A 19,608-nucleotide genomic window follows, 5' to 3' on the forward strand; every position below is an offset into this window, starting at 1 on the left:
TTTTTGCCCCTGTAGCAAAAATCAATATGGTACGTATATTATTATCTGTGGCTGCTATTCTTGATTAGCCCTTGTTGCAATATGATGTAAAGAATGCGTTCTTACACGGAAAGTTGGAGGAGGATGTATACATGGATCTTCCACCGGGTGTTTCAGAGAAAGTAGGAATGGTGTGCAAATTTAAAAAGGCATTATATGGATTAAAGCAGTCTCCTCGAGCTTGGTTTGGAAGATTTGCGTCTTCAATGAGGAAGTTTGGGTACAAGCAAAGTAATTCAGACCATACATTGTTTCTGAAGAACAAGAATAATAAGGTAACTGCTTTAATCATTTATGTGGATGATATGATATTGACAGACAATGATGATATTGAGATTGAAAATTTAAAAAATTATCTTTCAAGTGAATTTGAGATGAAAGAGCTTGGAGAGTTGAAGTATTTCCTTGGCATAGAGGTTGTAGGATTGTTCAGCTATTTTCGAACACCAAAATAGGTGCTGAAAAATAACTCAATTTAATCCTTGCAACTTAAGAAAAACGTTGTTGAGTACAGTGAGAAGCAAGGGTATCTCCCGCAGAGGATTGGAATGTAATTGCAAGTCAAATCTAATTGTGATTCGAGCTAAACAGTATTGTGACTCGAGCTACACGACTAACTTAGAATAATCAATAAGAAGTAGGAAACGTTTTTGATTCTTATAAGAGAAATAGTCAAGGGAAAGCTATCCACCACTAACAATCATGTACTGCTGCAATCTTCAACTGTAATTCTTGATTCACGAATGACGATGTTTAAGATAAAACAATGGCATGTTGATTTTATCTTATTGCTTTCTCTTAATTAGTATGTCAAGTGCATGGCATGTACTCCTTAACTTAGTTCTTAAGATGCAATCTAGAATGGCATGTTCATAGATTCAACACTCAAGAATCATTAAGCACAAAGAAAGCAAACATCACTAAATTCACAAGATGTGGCATGCATCTTACATAACCTAGAAATCGATTCACATGAATATGAGCTATCTTATTCATTGGCTACTTGAGACTTTATGAAGATATGGGCGATCAATCATATTGTCCTAGCAATAGAATTCTAAGACATGCATCTAAGCGTGCACTCAAAGAAACATATCTTAGATTTCATCAACAAGTAATATAGTGAAAAGATTTTCATTCGATATCAAGAAATAAGATTAAAGATTAACGAAGCATCAATACAATCATGTTTGGGCTTCAACCAGCCCCTTAACTGAAGGAAAACTAGCCACTCATCATCTGTTTTGAACACTAAAACACAAAAGAGAAAGAGACAACCAAGTAGTAGATCTCCGCTTGCTTGCTGCCGATTTCACCTTCTCTTTGCGTCCTCCGTTCGTTCTTTCCTCCGTCCGTCTGTTCTTTGATGACTTTTACATCCCTTTTATAGTTTCACAATAGGGCACGACTGAGACTTTTGAGACAAAATAGGAATTAAGTCCAATTACCATAAGGAAGTGATTCTCCTAATTGATACAGAACTCGACTTTCGATGCACTTCTCCTTATGGAAACTGAACTTAATTGATTGAGAGAGTTGTCATTGACTTCTAACACATGATTCGAGTGCCCCGTAATCTCCCAAGATTTGTTCCTTGTCTTGAGTACCAAGAATGGTAACTTGAGGTATCAAATCTTCTAATTTCGTATATAATTTCTGCACTGAACCACTGATGCTAAAACTGATGCAACTTCCTCTAGGGAACTCCAAATCACGAACCGTAAAATTCTATGGAAACTAGACTTCTAGATCTTTCCAACGGTATATCACTTGTTGTCCAATTCCTCCTGAGCACGTCCAGTTTATTCCGTGAAATTGACGAATCTGTTTAGGAACCTGACTTGGCTTCAAAATTGTGAACATATTCATCTTTTCTTATTTCACCATATTTTTGCCTCTTTAGCTCTCAATCACCATTAGGGACGTATTCCTTCAAAACTTACACAAAACACATCAAAACAACCAATTTCACAAAGGAAACTAGTGCAAAGTATAGGAATAAGGGATGTAAAATGTGCATAAATATGTGTTATCAAGGATCAAGTCAAGGAATATTCCTGTCACAAAGGAAATATGTTTTAGATTTGGTAGCTGAGACGGGGATGCTTGATTGTAAGCCTGTTGATACACCGATTGAACAAAATCACAATCAACGTCTTGTAGGTAGGCTAATCTATTTATCTCATACTTGCCCTGATATTGCTTATGCTGTTAGTGTGGTGAGTCAATTCATGCATGCACCTAGTGAAAGACATATGGATGTTGTCAATAGAATTTTACGATATTTGAAGAGTGCTCCTGGCAAAGGAATTATGTTCAATAAAGGGAAACACTTAGATGTTGAGGGGTATACAGATGCTGATTGGGCAGGTGATAAAACTAATAGGCGGTCTACCTCTGGCTACTTTTCCTTTGTTGGTGGTAACCTTGTTACTTGGAGAAGTAAGAAGCAGAAAGTGGTATCTCGATCTAGTGCTGAAGCAGAGTATAGGGCGATGTCTCATGGGATATGTGAACTACTATGGGTTAAGGGTGTCATGAAGGATCTCGGCTATAAGCCGAAAGGTGCTATGTTGTTATACTGTGATAATAAATCTGCTATTGCTATAGCTCATAATCCGGTACAACATGATCGTACGAAGCATGTTGAAGTGGATAGGAACTTTATCAAGGAAAAATTGGAAGCTCAGATTATAGATATTCCTTTCGTGAAGTCCGAAGATCAGTTAGCTGATATCTTAACAAAAGCAATCTCTAGTGTGGTTTTTTTCAACTCACTTGACAAGTTGGGTATGCTAGATCTCTATGCACCAACTTGAGGGGGAGTGTTGGCGTGAGTTATAGTCATTGACTTGAATTGTATTTAGGAAAGTAATCAAGCCATATTGTAATTAGTAATTAGTATCCCTATAATTGCTGTAATTAGTTTTCTAATTAGGAAAGTGTTGTAATTAGGTCTCTTTGACCTTCTCCTGTAAACGGTGTATGAGTTTGGCAGTGTGTTGCAACACACCTCATAGCACCACAGTTTTTTGTGACACGCCAAACAGCTTTTGCGTTCCAACTCACCTCACAACACCACAGCTTTTTACCTCACAACACCACAACTTTTTACCTCACAACAGCTCACCACACCTTACAGCACTCCCAAACGCTTACAATATATGTTGAATTGTCCTACGTAATCAAATTAGGTCAATTATTTTATTTTAGATTAATGTACAATGTAAACCTTAAGTGATTTTATATTAATATTATTAGTCATCTAATATAACTGTAATTTAGATACGCCAAACGCACCGCACCGCACCACAGTTTTAAAAGTAATGTGTCAAACAACTTTTTGTGTTCCAACTCACCTCACAGCACCACAATTTTATAACTCACAGCACCATACCACACCTCACATCATTCCCAAACAAGCCCGATATATATAACCTCACATTGAGGTAGATGAAATATACTGAATATTACACCCACTGTTTGTCACTTTGGAATTTTTCACGACTGCTAATGGAGTTTAATCTGGGGGATGAAACAGTGTTTTTATGGGGCCTTATCACATATGAAGATCAACTAGTGGAAGCTAACCTATGAGTTGTGAATTTAGAAAGAAGTCAAGAATGTTGGTCCATGTTAACGTGGTAGCAACAGTAAAAGGAGGCACGATAGACACAGCCTTACCAGCTCAATATACAAAGCAATTGGAGGAGCTGTTAGCCTCATTAAAAATTGTGTTTGAAGAGCCTAAGGGTCTGCCGTCGAACCGGGAATTAAACCATCACATACTGCTTGTTCTAGGAAGTAATCCAGTTAGTGTACGCCCATATCGTTATCCTTATTTTAAAAAATCTGATATTGAAAAAATTATGGAGGAGTTACTTGATAATGGAGTGATCCAGACCAGCCAAAGCCCATATTCGTCACCTGTCTTGTTAGTTAAAAAAGGTGATGGATCTTGGCGAATGTACGTGGATTATCGGGCATTGAATCAAATTACGATAAAGGATAAGTTTTCAATTCCTGTCATTGACAAGTTTTCAAAATTTGAGTTACGATCGGGGTATCACCAGATTCGGATGCATGATGGTGATATTCAGAAAACAACCTTTCGAACCCACCATGGGCACTTCGAATTTATCGTGATGCCCTTTGGACTCACTAATGCTCCTTCAACATTTCAAACACTCATGAATAATATTTTCAAGAAACAAATTCGTAGGTACGCTTTGGTATTTTTTTATGATATTTTGGTTTATATAAAAACTTGGCAAGAACACATCAACCATTTGTCTACTGTATTGTCTATTCTCAAAGCTAATAAGTTACTTGCCAAATTGGAGAAATGTGCTTTCAGACAGATTCAGGTATGTTATCTTGGTCACATAATTTCTCGTGAAGGAGATCTGTTGATCCTGAAAAGGTGGAGGTTATGTGGAGTTAGCCCAAGCCGAACTCTATCAAGGCCTAATTGGATAGAGCCTATATTGAAGGAGAACTGTAGTCATCCGCAACTTCAACTACTTATTGAATTAATCTGAATCGGTGAGAGTGTGGGTCCATGGGACTATAAAAATGGGCTATTGTTGTTCAAAGAGAAGATATACTTACGGGAAGATTCTCCTTTGACATCAACTATAATCAATGAATTTCACTCAACAACACATGAAGGCTTTCATAAGACTCTCCATGTCTTGGCGAATGTCTTCTATTGGAAGCAGATGCAACAGCAGCTTAAGAATTTTATTCGGGAATGTGATGTTTGTCAGCGTCACAAAGCAGAGATACTCAAGCCCGCTAGACTACTTCAACCTCTCTCTATCCCAACTCATGTTTGGTATGACATTCCAATGGATTTCATTGACGGCATGCCTACTTCCAAAGGGAAATCGACAATCTTTGTCGTTGTGGATCGACTATTAACGTATGCTTACCTGATTGCTCTTTCTCATCCATACATAGCTTCAGGTATCGCACAATTATTCTTTGAGCATATTTTCAAGTTGCATGAAATGTCGGAGTCTATAGTTTGTGACCGTGATCCTACATTCACTAGCAATTTTTGGAAGGAATTGTTTCGTCTTAATGGTAACAACTTCAACTTCAATTCGTCCTATCATCCACAAACCGATGGACAAACTGAAGTGGTTAATTGGACTACGAAAATGTATTTCCGTTGTTTCACTAGTTCCAAACCACAACATTGGGTGTGTTAGAGATGTGTATTTTGTATATTTTTAGTATAGAAGGGTAGTATGGTCTTCTCTTCATTCTCTTGTCTATATACTCATGTATTACTCATTTGTTACACAACATATACAATTTTACCTTTGTAACATGGTATCGAGCTAGGTTTATTTCCTCTCAAATTTTTTTTTCGTGCCGCCTCTTTCCTTCCGGCACTCCCCCTCTCCGGCGAGCTCTCTCTCTCTCCTGCTCACTGCTTCTTCGGCAAGCTCTCTCTCTCTCCTGCTCACTACTTCTCCGGTGAGCTCTCTCTCTCCTGCTCACTCTGCTCAACTGCTTCTCCGGTGATCTCTCTCCTGCACAACTGCCGTGTGTGTCCCAGGAGAAAGGTCCTTCTTATTTTGGGAAAGCAAGTACAACTTCTGCAACTCAACGCGCAACCCAGCCAGATCTGTTTTTTGACCTTCTTACATTGCAGTTTGGCCCTCCATATTTCTGAAATTGCAGTTTGGTCCCTCCAGCTTTCTGACATTGCAGTTTGGCCCTCCATATTTCTGAAATTGCAGTTTGGTCCCTCCAGCTTTCTGACATTGCAGTTTGGCCCTCCATATTTCTGAAATTGCAGTTTGATCCCTCCAGCTTTCTGACATTGCAGTTTGGCCCTTCATATTTCTGAAATTGCAGTTTGATCCCTCCAGCTTTCTGACATTGCAGTTTGGCCCTCCATATTTCTGAAATTGCATTTGTATTGATGGCAACTCTTGGTGCTGATTTTCCACCTTTGACGGGGACTGGTTCCTCTGCCACTCGGTCTTTGTCGACCTCGGCTGTTACTACGGCACTCTCATCATCATCGACGACCGTTGGTTTGACCACCCTTGACCTTCCTCGGGATTTTCTTCCCACTTCGACTGATTTTCGGCTCACTTCAGCCGGCGACTGGCCTACTTGGAGTGCCACGGTTCGTAATGCCTTGTTTGGCCGAGGGCTCTTATCTTATCTCACGGATGGTCCACCTGCTGATGGTTCTGATGATGTTTTAGCTGCTTGGACTCTTCGAACTAACCGGGTCTCCAGTTATCTGATTGAGTCTCTCGACCCGGCTCTCCGTCCTGATCTAGTTACTCAAGCTGCCCATGTTGTTTGGAGATCTCTTACCGCTCGTTTTGTTGAGCGCAGTGGCGCTCGCCAGTATTCACTTCTCACTCAGGCTGCTACTGCTCGTCAGGATGATCGGTCTATTCAGCAGTTCTATCACCACATGCGTGGTTTTTGGCGTGAGTTGGAGGTTTTTCTCCCTGCTGGCAGTCATATTGCTGCTGATGTGGTTTTTTGGGATATGCGTCACATGTACGAGTTTCTGATGGCTCTCCGCCCCGAGTTTGGTCCTCTGGTTGGTCAGCTTATACATCGCGACCCCCCTCCCAGCCTCGAGACTGCAGTTGCTGAGTTAGTCGCCGAGGAAACTCGTCTTCGCCTACTAGGTGGGGTCAAGTCTACTCCTGCACCCTCTAGTTTCTCCGGTGTTCTTGCTGCAGCTCCCTCTGGTGTTTCCACAGCTCCGTCACCTCCATCTGGTCGTCCTACTTGCCCTCATTGCATGCGGCCAGGTCATACTATAGATGACTGTTGGAAGCTCCACCCTGAGCGTCGTGTTGGACCTCGTGGCCGCGGCCGCCGTGCCTCCACTTCCACTGTTGCGGCTGTTACTCATGTACTTCCTTCTCCTGCTCCTGCTCCTGCTCTTGCTTTGCCTCAGATTGATATTCAGCAATTTCAGCAGTTCCAGCAGTTCCAGCAGTATCAGCAGCGTCTTGAGCAGATGACTACTTCTTCTAGCCCTGGTAGCACTCCTGCACCCTCTGCTTTCTCAGCCACTGGTATGTCTAGTACTTGGATTTTTGACTCTGGGGCCTCTCATCATATGACCTCTGATACCATGTTACAAAGGTAAAATTGTATATGTTGTGTAACAAATGAGTAATACATGAGTATATAGACAAGAGAATGAAGAGAAGACCATGCTGTGAGTATTTTGAGAGGAAATAAACCTAGCTCGATACAATTTTACCTTTGTAACATGGTATCGAGCTAGGTTTATTTCCTCTCAAATTTTTTTTTCGTGCCGCCTCTTTCCTTCCGGCACTCCCCCTCTCCGGCGAGCTCTCTCTCTCTCCTGCTCACTGCTTCTCCGGCAAGCTCTCTCTCTCTCCTGCTCACTACTTCTCCGGTGAGCTCTCTCTCTCCTGCTCACTCTGCTCAACTGCTTCTCCGGTGATCTCTCTCCTGCACAACTGCCGTGTGTGTCCCAGGAGAAAGGTCCTTCTTATTTTGGGAAAGCAAGTACAACTTCTGCAACTCAACGCGCAACCCAGCCAGATCTGTTTTTTGACCTTCTTATATTGCAGTTTGGCCCTCCATATTTCTGAAATTGCAGTTTGGTCCCTCCAGCTTTCTGACATTGCAGTTTGGCCCTCCATATTTCTGAAATTGCAGTTTGGTCCCTCCAGCTTTCTGACATTGCAGTTTGGCCCTCCATATTTCTGAAATTGCAGTTTGATCCCTCCAGCTTTCTGACATTGCAGTTTGGCCCTTCATATTTCTGAAATTGCAGTTTGGTCCCTCCAGCTTTCTGACATTGCAGTTTGGCCCTCCATATTTCTGAAATTGCATTTGTATTGATGGCAACTCTTGGTGCTGATTTTCCACCTTTGACGGGGACTGGTTCCTCTGCCACTCGGTCTTTGTCGACCTCGGCTGTTACTACGGCACTCTCATCATCATCGACAACCGTTGGTTTGACCACCCTTGACCTTCCTCGGGATTTTCTTCCCACTTCGACTGATTTTCGGCTCACTTCAGCCGGCGACTGGCCTACTTGGAGTGCCACGGTTCGTAATGTCTTGTTTGGCCGAGGGCTCTTATCTTATCTCACGGATGGTCCACCTGCTGATGGTTCTGATGATGTTTTAGCTGCTTGGTCTCTTCGAACTAACCGGGTCTCCAGTTATCTGATTGAGTCTCTCGACCCGGCTCTCCGTTCTGATCTAGTTACTCAAGCTGCCCATGTTGTTTGGAGATCTCTTACCGCTCGTTTTGTTAAGCGCAGTGGCGCTCGTCAGTATTCACTTCTCACTCAGGCTGCTACTGCTCGTCAGGATGATCGGTCTATTCAGCAGTTCTATCACCACATGCGTGGTTTTTGGCGTGAGTTGGAGGTTTTTCTCCCTGCTGGCAGTCATATTGCTGCTGATGTGGTTTTTTGGGATATGCGTCACATGTACGAGTTTCTGATGGCTCTCCGCCCCGAGTTTGGTCCTCTGGTTGGTCAGCTTATACATCGCGACCCCCCTCCCAGCCTCGAGACTGCAGTTGCTGAGTTAGTCGCCGAGGAAACTCGTCTTCGCCTACTAGGTGGGGTCAAGTCTACTCCTGCACCCTCTAGTTTCTCCGGTGTTCTTGCTGCAGCTCCCTCTGGTGTTTCCACAGCTCCGTCACCTCCATCTGGTCGTCCTACTTGCCCTCATTGCATGCGGCCAGGTCATACTATAGATGACTGTTGGAAGCTCCACCCTGAGCGTCGTGTTGGACCTCGTGGCCGCGGCCGCCGTGCCTCCACTTCCACTGTTGCGGCTGTTACTCATGTACTTCCTTCTCCTGCTCCTGCTCCTGCTCTTGCTTTGCCTCAGATTGATATTCAGCAATTTCAGCAGTTCCAGCAGTATCAGCAGCGTCTTGAGCAGATGACTACTTCTTCTAGCCCTGGTAGCACTCCTGCACCCTCTGCTTTCTCAGCCACTGGTATGTCTAGTACTTGGATTTTGACTCTGGGGCCTCTCATCATATGACCTCTGATGCCTCACTGTTGACTGATTGTAGTCCCGCACCTCCTATTCCCTCTATTTACACTGCTGATGGTTCTCCATTGAGAGTTTCTCAGTCTGGCTCTATTACTACTACCTCAGAGCCCTCCGGCCATCTCTCTCTACCCTCTGTTCTTCATGCTCCTCAATTGAGCATGAACCTTATTTCTGTTGGTGGTATATGTGATTTTGGATATGATGTTTTATTCACACCCTCTTCTTGTCGTGTGCAGGATCCGTCTACCAGCCGGGTGATTGGCAGTGGTCGTAGAGTGGGTGGCCTCTATCATCTCTAGTCCCTCCACATTCCCTCCTCGCGTCCCAGTTTTTTGTGGTCTTGCCTCTCCTACTCCTGATATATGGCATAGACGTTTAGGTCATATTTCTGAATCGCGACTCAAGAGTCTCTCCCTGTCTGGAGCTCTCGGTCGTGGTCCTTTTTCTGCTTTGAGTCCTTGTCTTGGTTGTAAGCTTGCTAAAGCTACAGCACTCCCCTTTTCCCCCAGTGTATCCCAAACTTCTAGTGTTTTTGATCTATTACATTCAGATATTTGGGGCCCTGCACCTCTCCCTTCTATTTGTGGTTATCGTTATTATGTTTCCTTTATTGATGACTTTACTCGCTATACTTGGGTCTATCTCTTACAACATCGCTCTGAGATTCTCTCTGTGTATGAGCACTTTACCACTATGATTTTCACTCAGTTCGATCGTCGCATCAAGACGCTTCGCTCTGATTGTGCTCTTGAGTACTTGTCTTCTAGTATGCGCTCGTTGCTCTCCTCTCACGGTACCATTTTTCAACACTCATGTCCTCACACACATGAGCAGAATGGTGTTGCTGAAAGGAAGCATCGACACATTCTAGAGACTACTCGGGCACTTCTACTTTCGGCTTCTGTGCCTCGTTCTTACTGGGCTGAGGCTGTTCTCACGTCAGTAAATCTTATCAACATTACTCCCTCTTCAGTTCTCCCTGGTCGTATCTCTCCTCATGAACGGCTCTTCAGCTCCCCACCTGACTACTCTCGTCTTCGCACATTTGGCTGCACTTGTTTTGTCCTATTACCTCCTCCTGAGCGTTCCAAATTGTCTCATGTTTCTGTCAAATGTGTTCTCCTCGGTATCAGTGCTGAACATAAGGGTTATCGTTGCTACGATCCCTTGACTCGGCGCGTCCGTATCTCTCGTCATGTCTCCTTTCTTGAGGATGTTCCTTATTTCTTCTCGACATCTCAGGATCTTACCTTTCTTACGCTTCCGCCTTTACCCACTCCTGAAATTTCTACTCTCTCTCCTCCTGTTTCCTCTACCTCCATTCTAGATATTTCCATCTCTTCCACTCCCTCGGATTCTACTCCTACTGAGCCTAATCCTCCATCTTCCTCTTCCTCTGTTGGCCCTGATCACGTTCCCTCTGTACCTGATCCTCCATCTCCATCTTCATCATCGTCCTCGACTGATATTGTTCCTCCTCCTCCTTCATCTGGTATTACTCCTTATCCTCTTCACTACACCCGTGATCTTGACTATGTCCCATCTTCTAGTTCTGATACTACCACATCCTCCTCGATCACTTGTCCATCCTTTGCTAGTACGGATCCTCCTGCACCTCGCTATCCTCAGCGCGAGCGACGTCCTGTGGAGAGGTATGGTTATAGTTCTGTTTCCACTTATGCTCCACAGTTTACTGCTTTTCTTACTGCTCTTCATTCGGAGTCTGAGCCTCGTACATACAGTGAGGCATCTCAGTCCGTTCAGTGGCAGCAGGCTATGGCTGAGGAGTTTGAGGCTTTTCGGGAGACTCGGACTTGGGATGTGGTTCCTCTTCCTGTTGGTGTTAGGCCTATTGGCTGCAAATGGATTTACCGGGTCAAACGTCGACCTGATGGGTCCATTGAGCGCCATAAGGCGCGTCTTGTAGCTAGAGGTTTTTCTCAGGTGCATGGTATTGATTATGATGAGACCTTTGCTCCAGTTGCTCAGATGACTACAGTTCGCACTTTATTGGCAGTTGCGGCAGTTAGTCAATGGCCTCTTCTTCAGATGGATGTGAAGAATGCCTTTCTCAATGGTGATCTTTCAGAAATTGTTTACATGCAACCCCCTCCTGGACTTCGGACTCCTCCTCAACATGTTTGTCGCCTTCGTCGGGCTATCTATGGTCTCAAACAAGCCCCTCGGGCTTGGTTTGAGCGTTTTCGTCAGGTGGTGACTCAGGCTGGATTTACTGAGAGTTCTCAGGATCACTCTCTATTTGTTCGGTCATCCCCTCAGGGGCGGGCGATTCTGCTGTTGTATGTGGATGATATGATCATTACAGGTGATGATACCGTTGCCATTCAGTATCTTCAGCGACACCTTCAGTCTCAGTTTCGGATGAAAGATCTTGGTTCTCTCAGGTATTTTCTTGGTATTGAGATTACTCGTTCTGATCATGGCATTCTGCTGTCCCAACAGAAGTATCTCTCTGACATCCTCAGTCGGGCTGCTCTCTCAGATACTCGCAGTGTTGACACTCCTCTTGAGCTTAATGTGAAGCTCCGTCCGACTGATGGTCAGCCTCTTCCTGATCCGACTCGCTACAGGCAGATTGTTGGTCAGCTTGTGTACCTATGCATCACTCGTCCGGATATTGCTCATGCTGTGAGTATTGTGAGTCAGTTTATGTCTGCTCCCAGCTCAGTTCACTATGGTGCTCTCCTTCGGATTCTTAGGTATCTCAGTGGGACTATGACTAGATCCTTGTACTTATCATCATCCTCGCCTCTCACTCTTCAGGCATACTCAGATGCTGATTGGGCAGGTGATCCTACTTCTCGTCGCTCTATTACAGGCTACTGTGTGTTTCTTGGTGACTCTCTCATCTCTTGGCGCAGCAAGAAACAGAATGTAGTCTCTCTTTCTAGCACGGAGGCGGAATATCGTGCAATGGCCACTACGGCTAAGGAGATTGTTCATCTACGTCGTCTCCTTAGTCACTTGGGTGTCCATATTTCTGGACCCACACCGATGCATTGTGACAACAGGAGTGCTATCCATATTGCCAGCAATCCTGTCTTTCACGAGAGGACGAAACACATTGAGATTGATTGTCACTTTGTTCGTGAGCAGTTTCTATCGGATGTTCTCTCCTTGCCTTTCACTTATTCTGTTGCACAATTGGCGGATTTCTTCACGAAGTCTCACACTGTTTCTCGTCATCAGCTTCTCATTGGCAAACTCTCGGTGTTTGACCCACCTTGAGTTTGAGGGGGGGTGTTAGAGATGTGTATTTTGTATATTTTTAGTATAGAAGGGTAGTATGGTCTTCTCCTCATTCTCTTGTCTATATACTCATGTATTGCTCATTTGTTACACAACATATACAATTTTACCTTTGTAACAGGGTGCAATGGTTGCCATTGGTGGAGTACTGTTATAATACTAGTTGACATTCAGCTACAAAGACAACCCCTTTTTAAGTAGTGTATGGAAGGCCATCCCCCACTCTCATTTCTTATGTCCCAAGGACTACCAAAGTGGCAGCAGTAGAACAAGAGCTGAAGGACAGGGACCAAGTGTTGGAGGAGTTGAGATCAAGACTCCTGGAAGCTCAAATTATCATGAAAAGGGTATACGATGAACATCATGCAGAACGGGAGTTTGCTGTTGGAGACTGGGTCTATCTCCGGCTACAGCCGTATCGGCAGAAAACCGCCTTTCTTCATCGGAATGTCAAGTTATCTTCTCGTTTTTATGGGCCTTATGAGATAGTGCAATGAGTAGGTGTTGTTGCTTATAAGTTAAAATTGCTAGGGGAAGCTCATATTCACCCAGTTTTTCACGTCTCTTTATTGAAAAAGAAATTGGGGCTATAGGAAGTCATTCAAACTACCATTCCTTTTTTTTATCCATAGAGTGGTGTGCCTCAACCACAGCCACAAGCAGTGTTAGATCATCGACAGAAGAATTGTAGTTCATAAGTCCTGGTACATTGGCAAGGTTTATGTCCTGTTGAGGCTACTTGGGAGACATGGACCTATGTTATCATTATTTCCCTTGGGGACAAGGGTCATTTGGGACGGGAGGAGTTGTTAGGGACACTGCTGCACAATCGTGCCCGTAACTGCAGTAAAGGAGCAGTCAAGCTGTAATAGAAGTCTGGTGGTGTTACAACTGGTGGTGTTGCAATACATGTAAGGGATTGTTTGTGTTCATGGGGCATGGTTGGGTTGTGTTATTATTTTCCTTTGTTTTAATTACTGGTTATTATATGAATTTGCATCTTCAATACATTGAAGAATATCATGCATTGAGGTTAGTCACTATTAACACTTGATTTTCCTTCGTAAGTGTACATAGTTGATTTGATTACAAGTGAAACCATACATATATAGTCAAGTCAAGAGGGTACAAAAGCAAACCATGGTCAGACACACTTGACACTACCACATTTAACCTCACAATGCATCAAGGAAAAAACAAAGAGAGCTTCCATCTCACTTGAGCTTCCTTGCTTCCAATTCAGCTATGGTACCTGAGCTTCCTTGGTTCCTTCCTGAAATTCCAATCCATCGTTGCCAACAGTCATTATAAACTAATAAATAGATAACCAAACGGTTACATAAGTTCAAGATATTAAAGATACGATGTTAAAATGATTTAATGTTGTACTTTAGCCATCTATGCATACTACACACATTAAAACAGCAAATTCAGCAAGAGAATAGCATCAATATTGCTTAAAATACTACACATGACAATTGCATATGCTAGACAACAAAGGGACGCAACCAACACAATAACCAGAACATATTGCATATAAATGAAAAAAAATACTATTTTCTTCATCAGATGCCTTTTATTTTCCACTCATTCCTTGTCTTTTCCTTAAAAAATATATTATCTTCTTTTTTCTTTTCTTGTCTCTAAATATTTTTTTTCTAAACTTCTCTTGTTGCTTGTTTCCTCTCTTTCCTTTTCTTTTTTTAATTGAATATCTCACCCAAGCTGCCCTCCTATCCCTGATTTCTTTCCCCCTCCCCTCCCCTCCCCTCCCCTCCCCTTTTATTCCTTTGTATTTTTTTCCCTCTGTATAAATTTCCCACTTACCTTCCATATCGCTTTCTTGTTTTTTTTTATTGTTTCCTGCACTTTTTTTACTCTTCTCTGTTCACTATTTTAATCGAATCTCTCTTGGTCTCCCGCTCCTTCTCTCCCTTCCTATAACTTTTATGTCTCTCTTACTCATCGTTTCCTCAACTTATTTTCCTCTTTCTTTCTCTCAAAAGATGACTACCTGTGTTTATTAGTTGTCTGGGTATAATTCAAGCTCTCTAAATCTTGACTGAAGCTTTTCAAGTATTGTGCATAATGATCTATCACTTGTTTACTCCTCTTTTACTGACAACAAAAACCATCCACAGAAACTGAAACAATTACAATTCTCAAGCGATGAAATATTACAATTACCCATTTCATTCAACTCTGCAACTTTAATGAGAAGTAAATTATGTAGTATTTTACCAATTCACTCACTCTGAATTTGAAAAGAAAACAAAAACAACTGCACTTGTGAAACACGTTTCCTCTCTCTCTCTCTCTCTGTTTCTATTGACATCAATCTAACTGTAAGGCACATCGAACAATTAAAAAAATACTGAGATTTCCATATTAGATGGGAAGACATCAACCATCACTGTGGGATGACATTGTAGATACACCAACACCAATGAAAAGAAGTAAAAGAGCCCACCGATTGAGATAACCAACAGAACAAAAGAAAATTCGAGGACCTAAAAAATGAAATTTTAGTGCACCTGTAAGATATGCAGAGACGACACATGCACATAAAACATATGTAGAAAATTTTTTGTCAGCAATCAAGTAAAATGGTTGGTCTTTCAAAACATACAAAATAAAAAACAAAATAAAGATATTAGAAGGTTTCAAATTCCCAAACATAAATTTCAGATACCGAGTACGAAGAATAAAAGATAACTGAGAAGGAATTAATCTTGGATGGTATCTTCTTAGAAGAAGGCTTTCCCATCGGTATTCCTTTTGGCGCTCACGCCAATAGAAAAGAAATGAAAAGGCTTACCCTTGAACAAAACAAACAGAGTGAAGATGGAGACAAACAAAGATGAAAAGTTTCTTTTGTTTTGAACAAATGCATGATACGCTGTATACAACTGTCCCAAATGAGACACCCTACAAAGTTAAATACACAAAAGCCTGATAATAGCCCTCAGTTTGTTCTTATGCTTGTGTTGGCAAGAGGATAGATTTGAAGACATGTGGGCAACATAAACAGAGGAAGACATAGATGTACATAGGCCTTTCGCCCCAAACACGCGAGTATAGTTAGATGCCCAACTCGCCTAGCTAGCAATTGAGGACAGGTTTGCCTCACCCATAATAATATATAGTATAAATATGTAAGTGTGCCCACGTTTAGCAGTTGAGGGTATAGTGGCCATGTATAAGGCAATTACTCTCAAACTCCTTGTTTGTATATAATCCAGTATGAACTCAATAAAGGGCAAGTATTTCAGTTGACATTAAGTCTTGGAGCTGGAGGTTATGGTTTCCCTCGAAGCAAACCAACACTATTTTATTCACTCAAACAAAATTGGTTACATAAGCATTCTGCAACAAAACGGGATCCAAGTTCCCTTCATAGGTCAATCACACGTTCCAGTAGTAGGAAGCCTATCAGAGCATAAATCATTATGTTATAATTGAACTAAAAAAACAAACAAGAAGTTGTTGTAATGGATCTTTGTAAAAGGTTTGATATTTTCTACAATCCTTATAATCAGATAGTTAAACTGATCGATATTTTCTCACATAAAGCTCGATCAAACCATGAATCAAAACTAAGAAAAACAAATAAAAGCTAAGGTTCATACCAATGTTGAAGAAATACCTCCAAAGGAAACACGAATACATGATAATCAAATTAGTTGTCAATCTGCAAATCCATAGAAACCCAGAAAGGAAGAAATAACTTAACCATCAAAACAAAATTCAAGGAGGAAAGAAACCAACCAACGAAATAGTACCCTAGAATCAAGAAGAGATTATCACAAGAGAGAAACCAAAATTACTAGAATCGATAAGAGATTATCATAAGTGTGCCCACGTTTAGCAGTTGAGGGTATAGTGGCCATGTCTAATGGACTCGATGTTGCTGCATGACAGAATGCGTAGTGAGAGGAGTATTGAGTGGAAAAAAAGATAGCATCTCAAACTACCCTTCTGTCATTGGAGTTATGCTGCCAGAATTGGTGAGCTTGGAGCATTTACACGAGTCCATTTTCATGCCAAATATACGCCATTAGACCTTTCCCACTTCTTAGTCTAGCTAGCAACATACAGAGCACTGATCCAACAAAGCTCCAAAGAGCCTAAGCACAAACAGAGACTCAACTTCACACCTATCATAACATTTGATTATTTTGAAAACAATCCGGACAATGATTCTAGATTTAACATGGGCCAAAGACAATCTTTTTATATCACCATGCAGTTTGACACATGTTTACACAAGTATGGAGATGGCAAATCTAAAGTAGAAATATCTATTCAATAATGATCTCAATTTTGTGTTGTCAGTGTCCCTATTCTACGACAAGGTTCCAAAGCATGTAAGCACAAGCTACCCTACACTGTTATAGCTAGCAAATAGATTATTGTTATTGTCCAAATAATGTCCTATTTTTGCCCTCTCAGACCAAATAACAATTAGAAAGGAAAAAAAAGGAATGATCTTCGTAACTCAGCATTCAATTACAAGACCAACAAAGATCAATTATTGACAAAAAATGGTTACGGACAGTTTGAGTGTCTACCTTGAAGAAACAACGCTCGGACTTCTGAAAGGTTTTGACTCCTAATGCTTGTCTTTTAGATTTGTCTAACTATCACTAATAAATAATCACTCATAAGACAAACTTGATAGCGTAGTTGTTTATCCCATGTCAAAATCAAAATCACTTGTACTTGTTTGGCACGACTATATTATGAACAAAAACATAATTATGAATACTACAACCTGCATCATGTTTATGTTAATTACCAAAATTGCAACAACCAAATCCTAAATCAATCCAAATGACAGAAAACAGCTCCTATGAGCTCCCCAGTTTGGTGGCACTGTTGAATGCATCTCAACCTCCAGATTACAGTTTCAAGGGCCATGAGGAGAGAGAGAGATATAGAGAATAAGAGAGAAGACAAATAACCTAGAGGAGTCGCTAAATTGATATTGGGAAGAAAAGTTGAAGGATGAAGGAAATCCCACGAATCAGGAACTATACAAGGCCCCTGTGGCCAGTGCTGACCCACCTCTATTTCCAAAAACTTAGAAAAACCACAGGAACTCCAGGAGAAGTCTCTCTATGACCAGCATTACTAATTGTAAATGCACCACTACTAAATAATGCAAGCCTCTTCATAGCAACTAAGAATTTGCGTACTGCATACTACAATACCAGCACATCATGTATGCGGCCATGAAAAATCTCAAAAAATATTGGAATAAAGGAAATCGTAATATTAACCATTAACCTTGCCAATTTACTATTAGCATCCCATAATGCAACTAGATATCACAGCACACTGCATTGCCTGACTCAACCTTCAAATTTAACTTCACAATAATATCAAACAAAATCAGAACTTCATATATGATATGATAGTTACTACTTGTTGCTACATAACTTGGAACTGTAAATTCGTTGAAAATAATTTCTACAGTACCAGTCTATGCAGTAAAAAATCATATCCAGTAATGGATGATATCAGAATGAAATTATTACCTTAGCCAAAGTGCAGAAGCAAAAGCCCTTATATGATGGCGTGAGCTCTTGAAGGAACCTAGGTCTGCTTTCGAATCTGCTTCCTCACCTCCTGGTATTTGTGCTTATTCATCTTCTTCTTCCTCTTCTCCTTCACACTATCAGCCCACATCATCCCCCTCGAATCATTGGAAACATCTTCATTTTCCTCGGACTCGATAAATCCATTTGACAAAATCGTATTTGCATAAAACCCAAATGGAAAACTTGGGCAACGAAGACTGCAAATGGGTCAAGTCATCTGCTTTTGTTCCCCAAGAAGGGTGTGCCATTACTTGTGTCACGATTGCTAGTTTGGGTCTCGAGATGTTACAAACCTTATGACACTATATTTGCTTGGGCCTGATCTTGTGAGATGGGCTGGTTGTTTGGTTCATGCCTTATTAGGCCTAGGAAGAGAAGTCCTAAATCAGTGTAGAAACTACACCAGAGGGATATCGAAGAAGAATTCATAATGTGGTTGCTTGTTGCAGCTTGGAGACCGTCGATCTCGAATCCGACAAGGTATTGTTTGGTCGACTTACATTTGGTTGCGTAACAATTGGTATAAGTGGAAGACGATTCTAGCATAGATCTATAACATATTTCGCTTTTAGCACCTTATTTCCAAATCATTATGCTTGTCTACGATCGAATTCCACCTCTCAAGTTCAGTGGGAGTTGCATGAATTCAATGGACCAGATCCCCTGGCCTGGCTTTGCATTGCTAAATTATTCTTTGAAGAACAACGCGTGCCCTGGAATGAAAGACCATTTGCGGCACGACGAGTCTTCGAGGGTGAAGCCTTAGAATGGTTCAAGGTGTTGGAAAAAAAATCATTGTCACCGTGCGATATCTTGAATGACTGGGCACTATTCAAAGAAGCCATATGTCGTTGTTTTGAGTGCAAGCCAATCTTTGCATCTATAATTGAAGATGATGGGTTAATGGTAGAAGGATCGGTGGTACCGAATGAAGATGAAGGGTTAATGGTGGAAGAACTGGTGCTACCAGATGAAGATAAAGGGTTAATGAATTTCAGAATGGGCAACTCAGTCACCGAGGTCGATGTTGAGCGGCCAATTGCGGTCGAGAGCATTGCTGATGCAGTGACAGATTGTCCAGTGCAGGGCAAGAGGCGACAGGTAATAGACATTCTTGATTTGCAATTGCCTTTGGGTGTGAAGTCTAGACAACAAGGGAATGGTATAGAGTTGCTTGATGGATTGCTGAATTTTAAAACAAAACATGGGTTATTTTGGTGGTGCATACAAGTTGTTTGTGAAAATGGTTCAAAGAAAAATGTGTTCTTGGACCTCTCTGGTAGATGCCCTTGCAAGTAGGGGGTTTTGTGCAGAGCAAATTCAATTGAAGCTTGTGAATGGAGGGGTTTATGACCCTGGTGGTCCTAAGATGAGTAAGTCTATAATTTTAGTATGTAAGTATGTAATTGTTGTGTTAAAGGAGGTGTTATTTGGTCATATGTGTGTGCTATTATACGAAGACCAAGAAAGAGGTGTTTTTGGTGAGTTGAATGGAGGAATTTGTTTAGGATTGTTTTCTCCATCAGCTGCAGAGATGTTAGAATTGGTAAAAATGCAAGGAAGTGATCTTTATTTTGATTCTTCTGGCTGTGAAATGCTGGGTTGGGCAGCAAATATTGAGTGGTTAGTTGCATGGTTGGATAACGGAA

At 41.7% G+C, this 19,608-nt stretch overlaps 2 protein-coding genes and 1 long non-coding RNA gene across 3 annotated transcripts; 2 read left to right on the top strand and 1 right to left on the bottom strand.

Moving 5' to 3' along the window:
- The first annotated feature begins 5,953 nt into the window (after nt 1-5,953).
- LOC120010538 lies at nt 5,954-7,655 on the top strand. Its single transcript, XM_038861324.1, has 3 exons — nt 5,954-6,940; nt 7,010-7,138; nt 7,539-7,655. Exons 1-3 carry the CDS (start codon nt 5,978-5,980, stop codon nt 7,653-7,655), a joined length of 1,209 nt encoding a protein of 402 aa, XP_038717252.1. The 5' UTR covers nt 5,954-5,977.
- Nucleotides 7,656-7,907: 252 nt separating this feature from the next.
- LOC120010539 lies at nt 7,908-9,651 on the top strand. Its single transcript, XM_038861325.1, has 2 exons — nt 7,908-9,027; nt 9,323-9,651. The coding sequence occupies exons 1-2, from the start codon at nt 7,908-7,910 to the stop codon at nt 9,358-9,360; spliced, it is 1,158 nt and encodes a 385-aa protein (XP_038717253.1). The 3' UTR covers nt 9,361-9,651.
- Nucleotides 9,652-13,410: 3,759 nt separating this feature from the next.
- On the bottom strand, nt 13,411-18,471 carry LOC120011426. The gene is made up of 2 exons (XR_005471022.1): nt 17,897-18,471; nt 13,411-13,629 (listed from the first exon to the last, which is right to left on the bottom strand). It is a non-coding gene; the product is annotated as an uncharacterized LOC120011426 (long non-coding RNA).
- Between the last annotated feature and the right edge of the window lie 1,137 nt (nt 18,472-19,608).

This window comes from Tripterygium wilfordii, chromosome 12, assembly GCF_013401445.1.
Source record: "Tripterygium wilfordii isolate XIE 37 chromosome 12, ASM1340144v1, whole genome shotgun sequence".
In the NCBI taxonomy this organism is placed as follows: Eukaryota; Viridiplantae; Streptophyta; class Magnoliopsida; order Celastrales; family Celastraceae; genus Tripterygium; species Tripterygium wilfordii.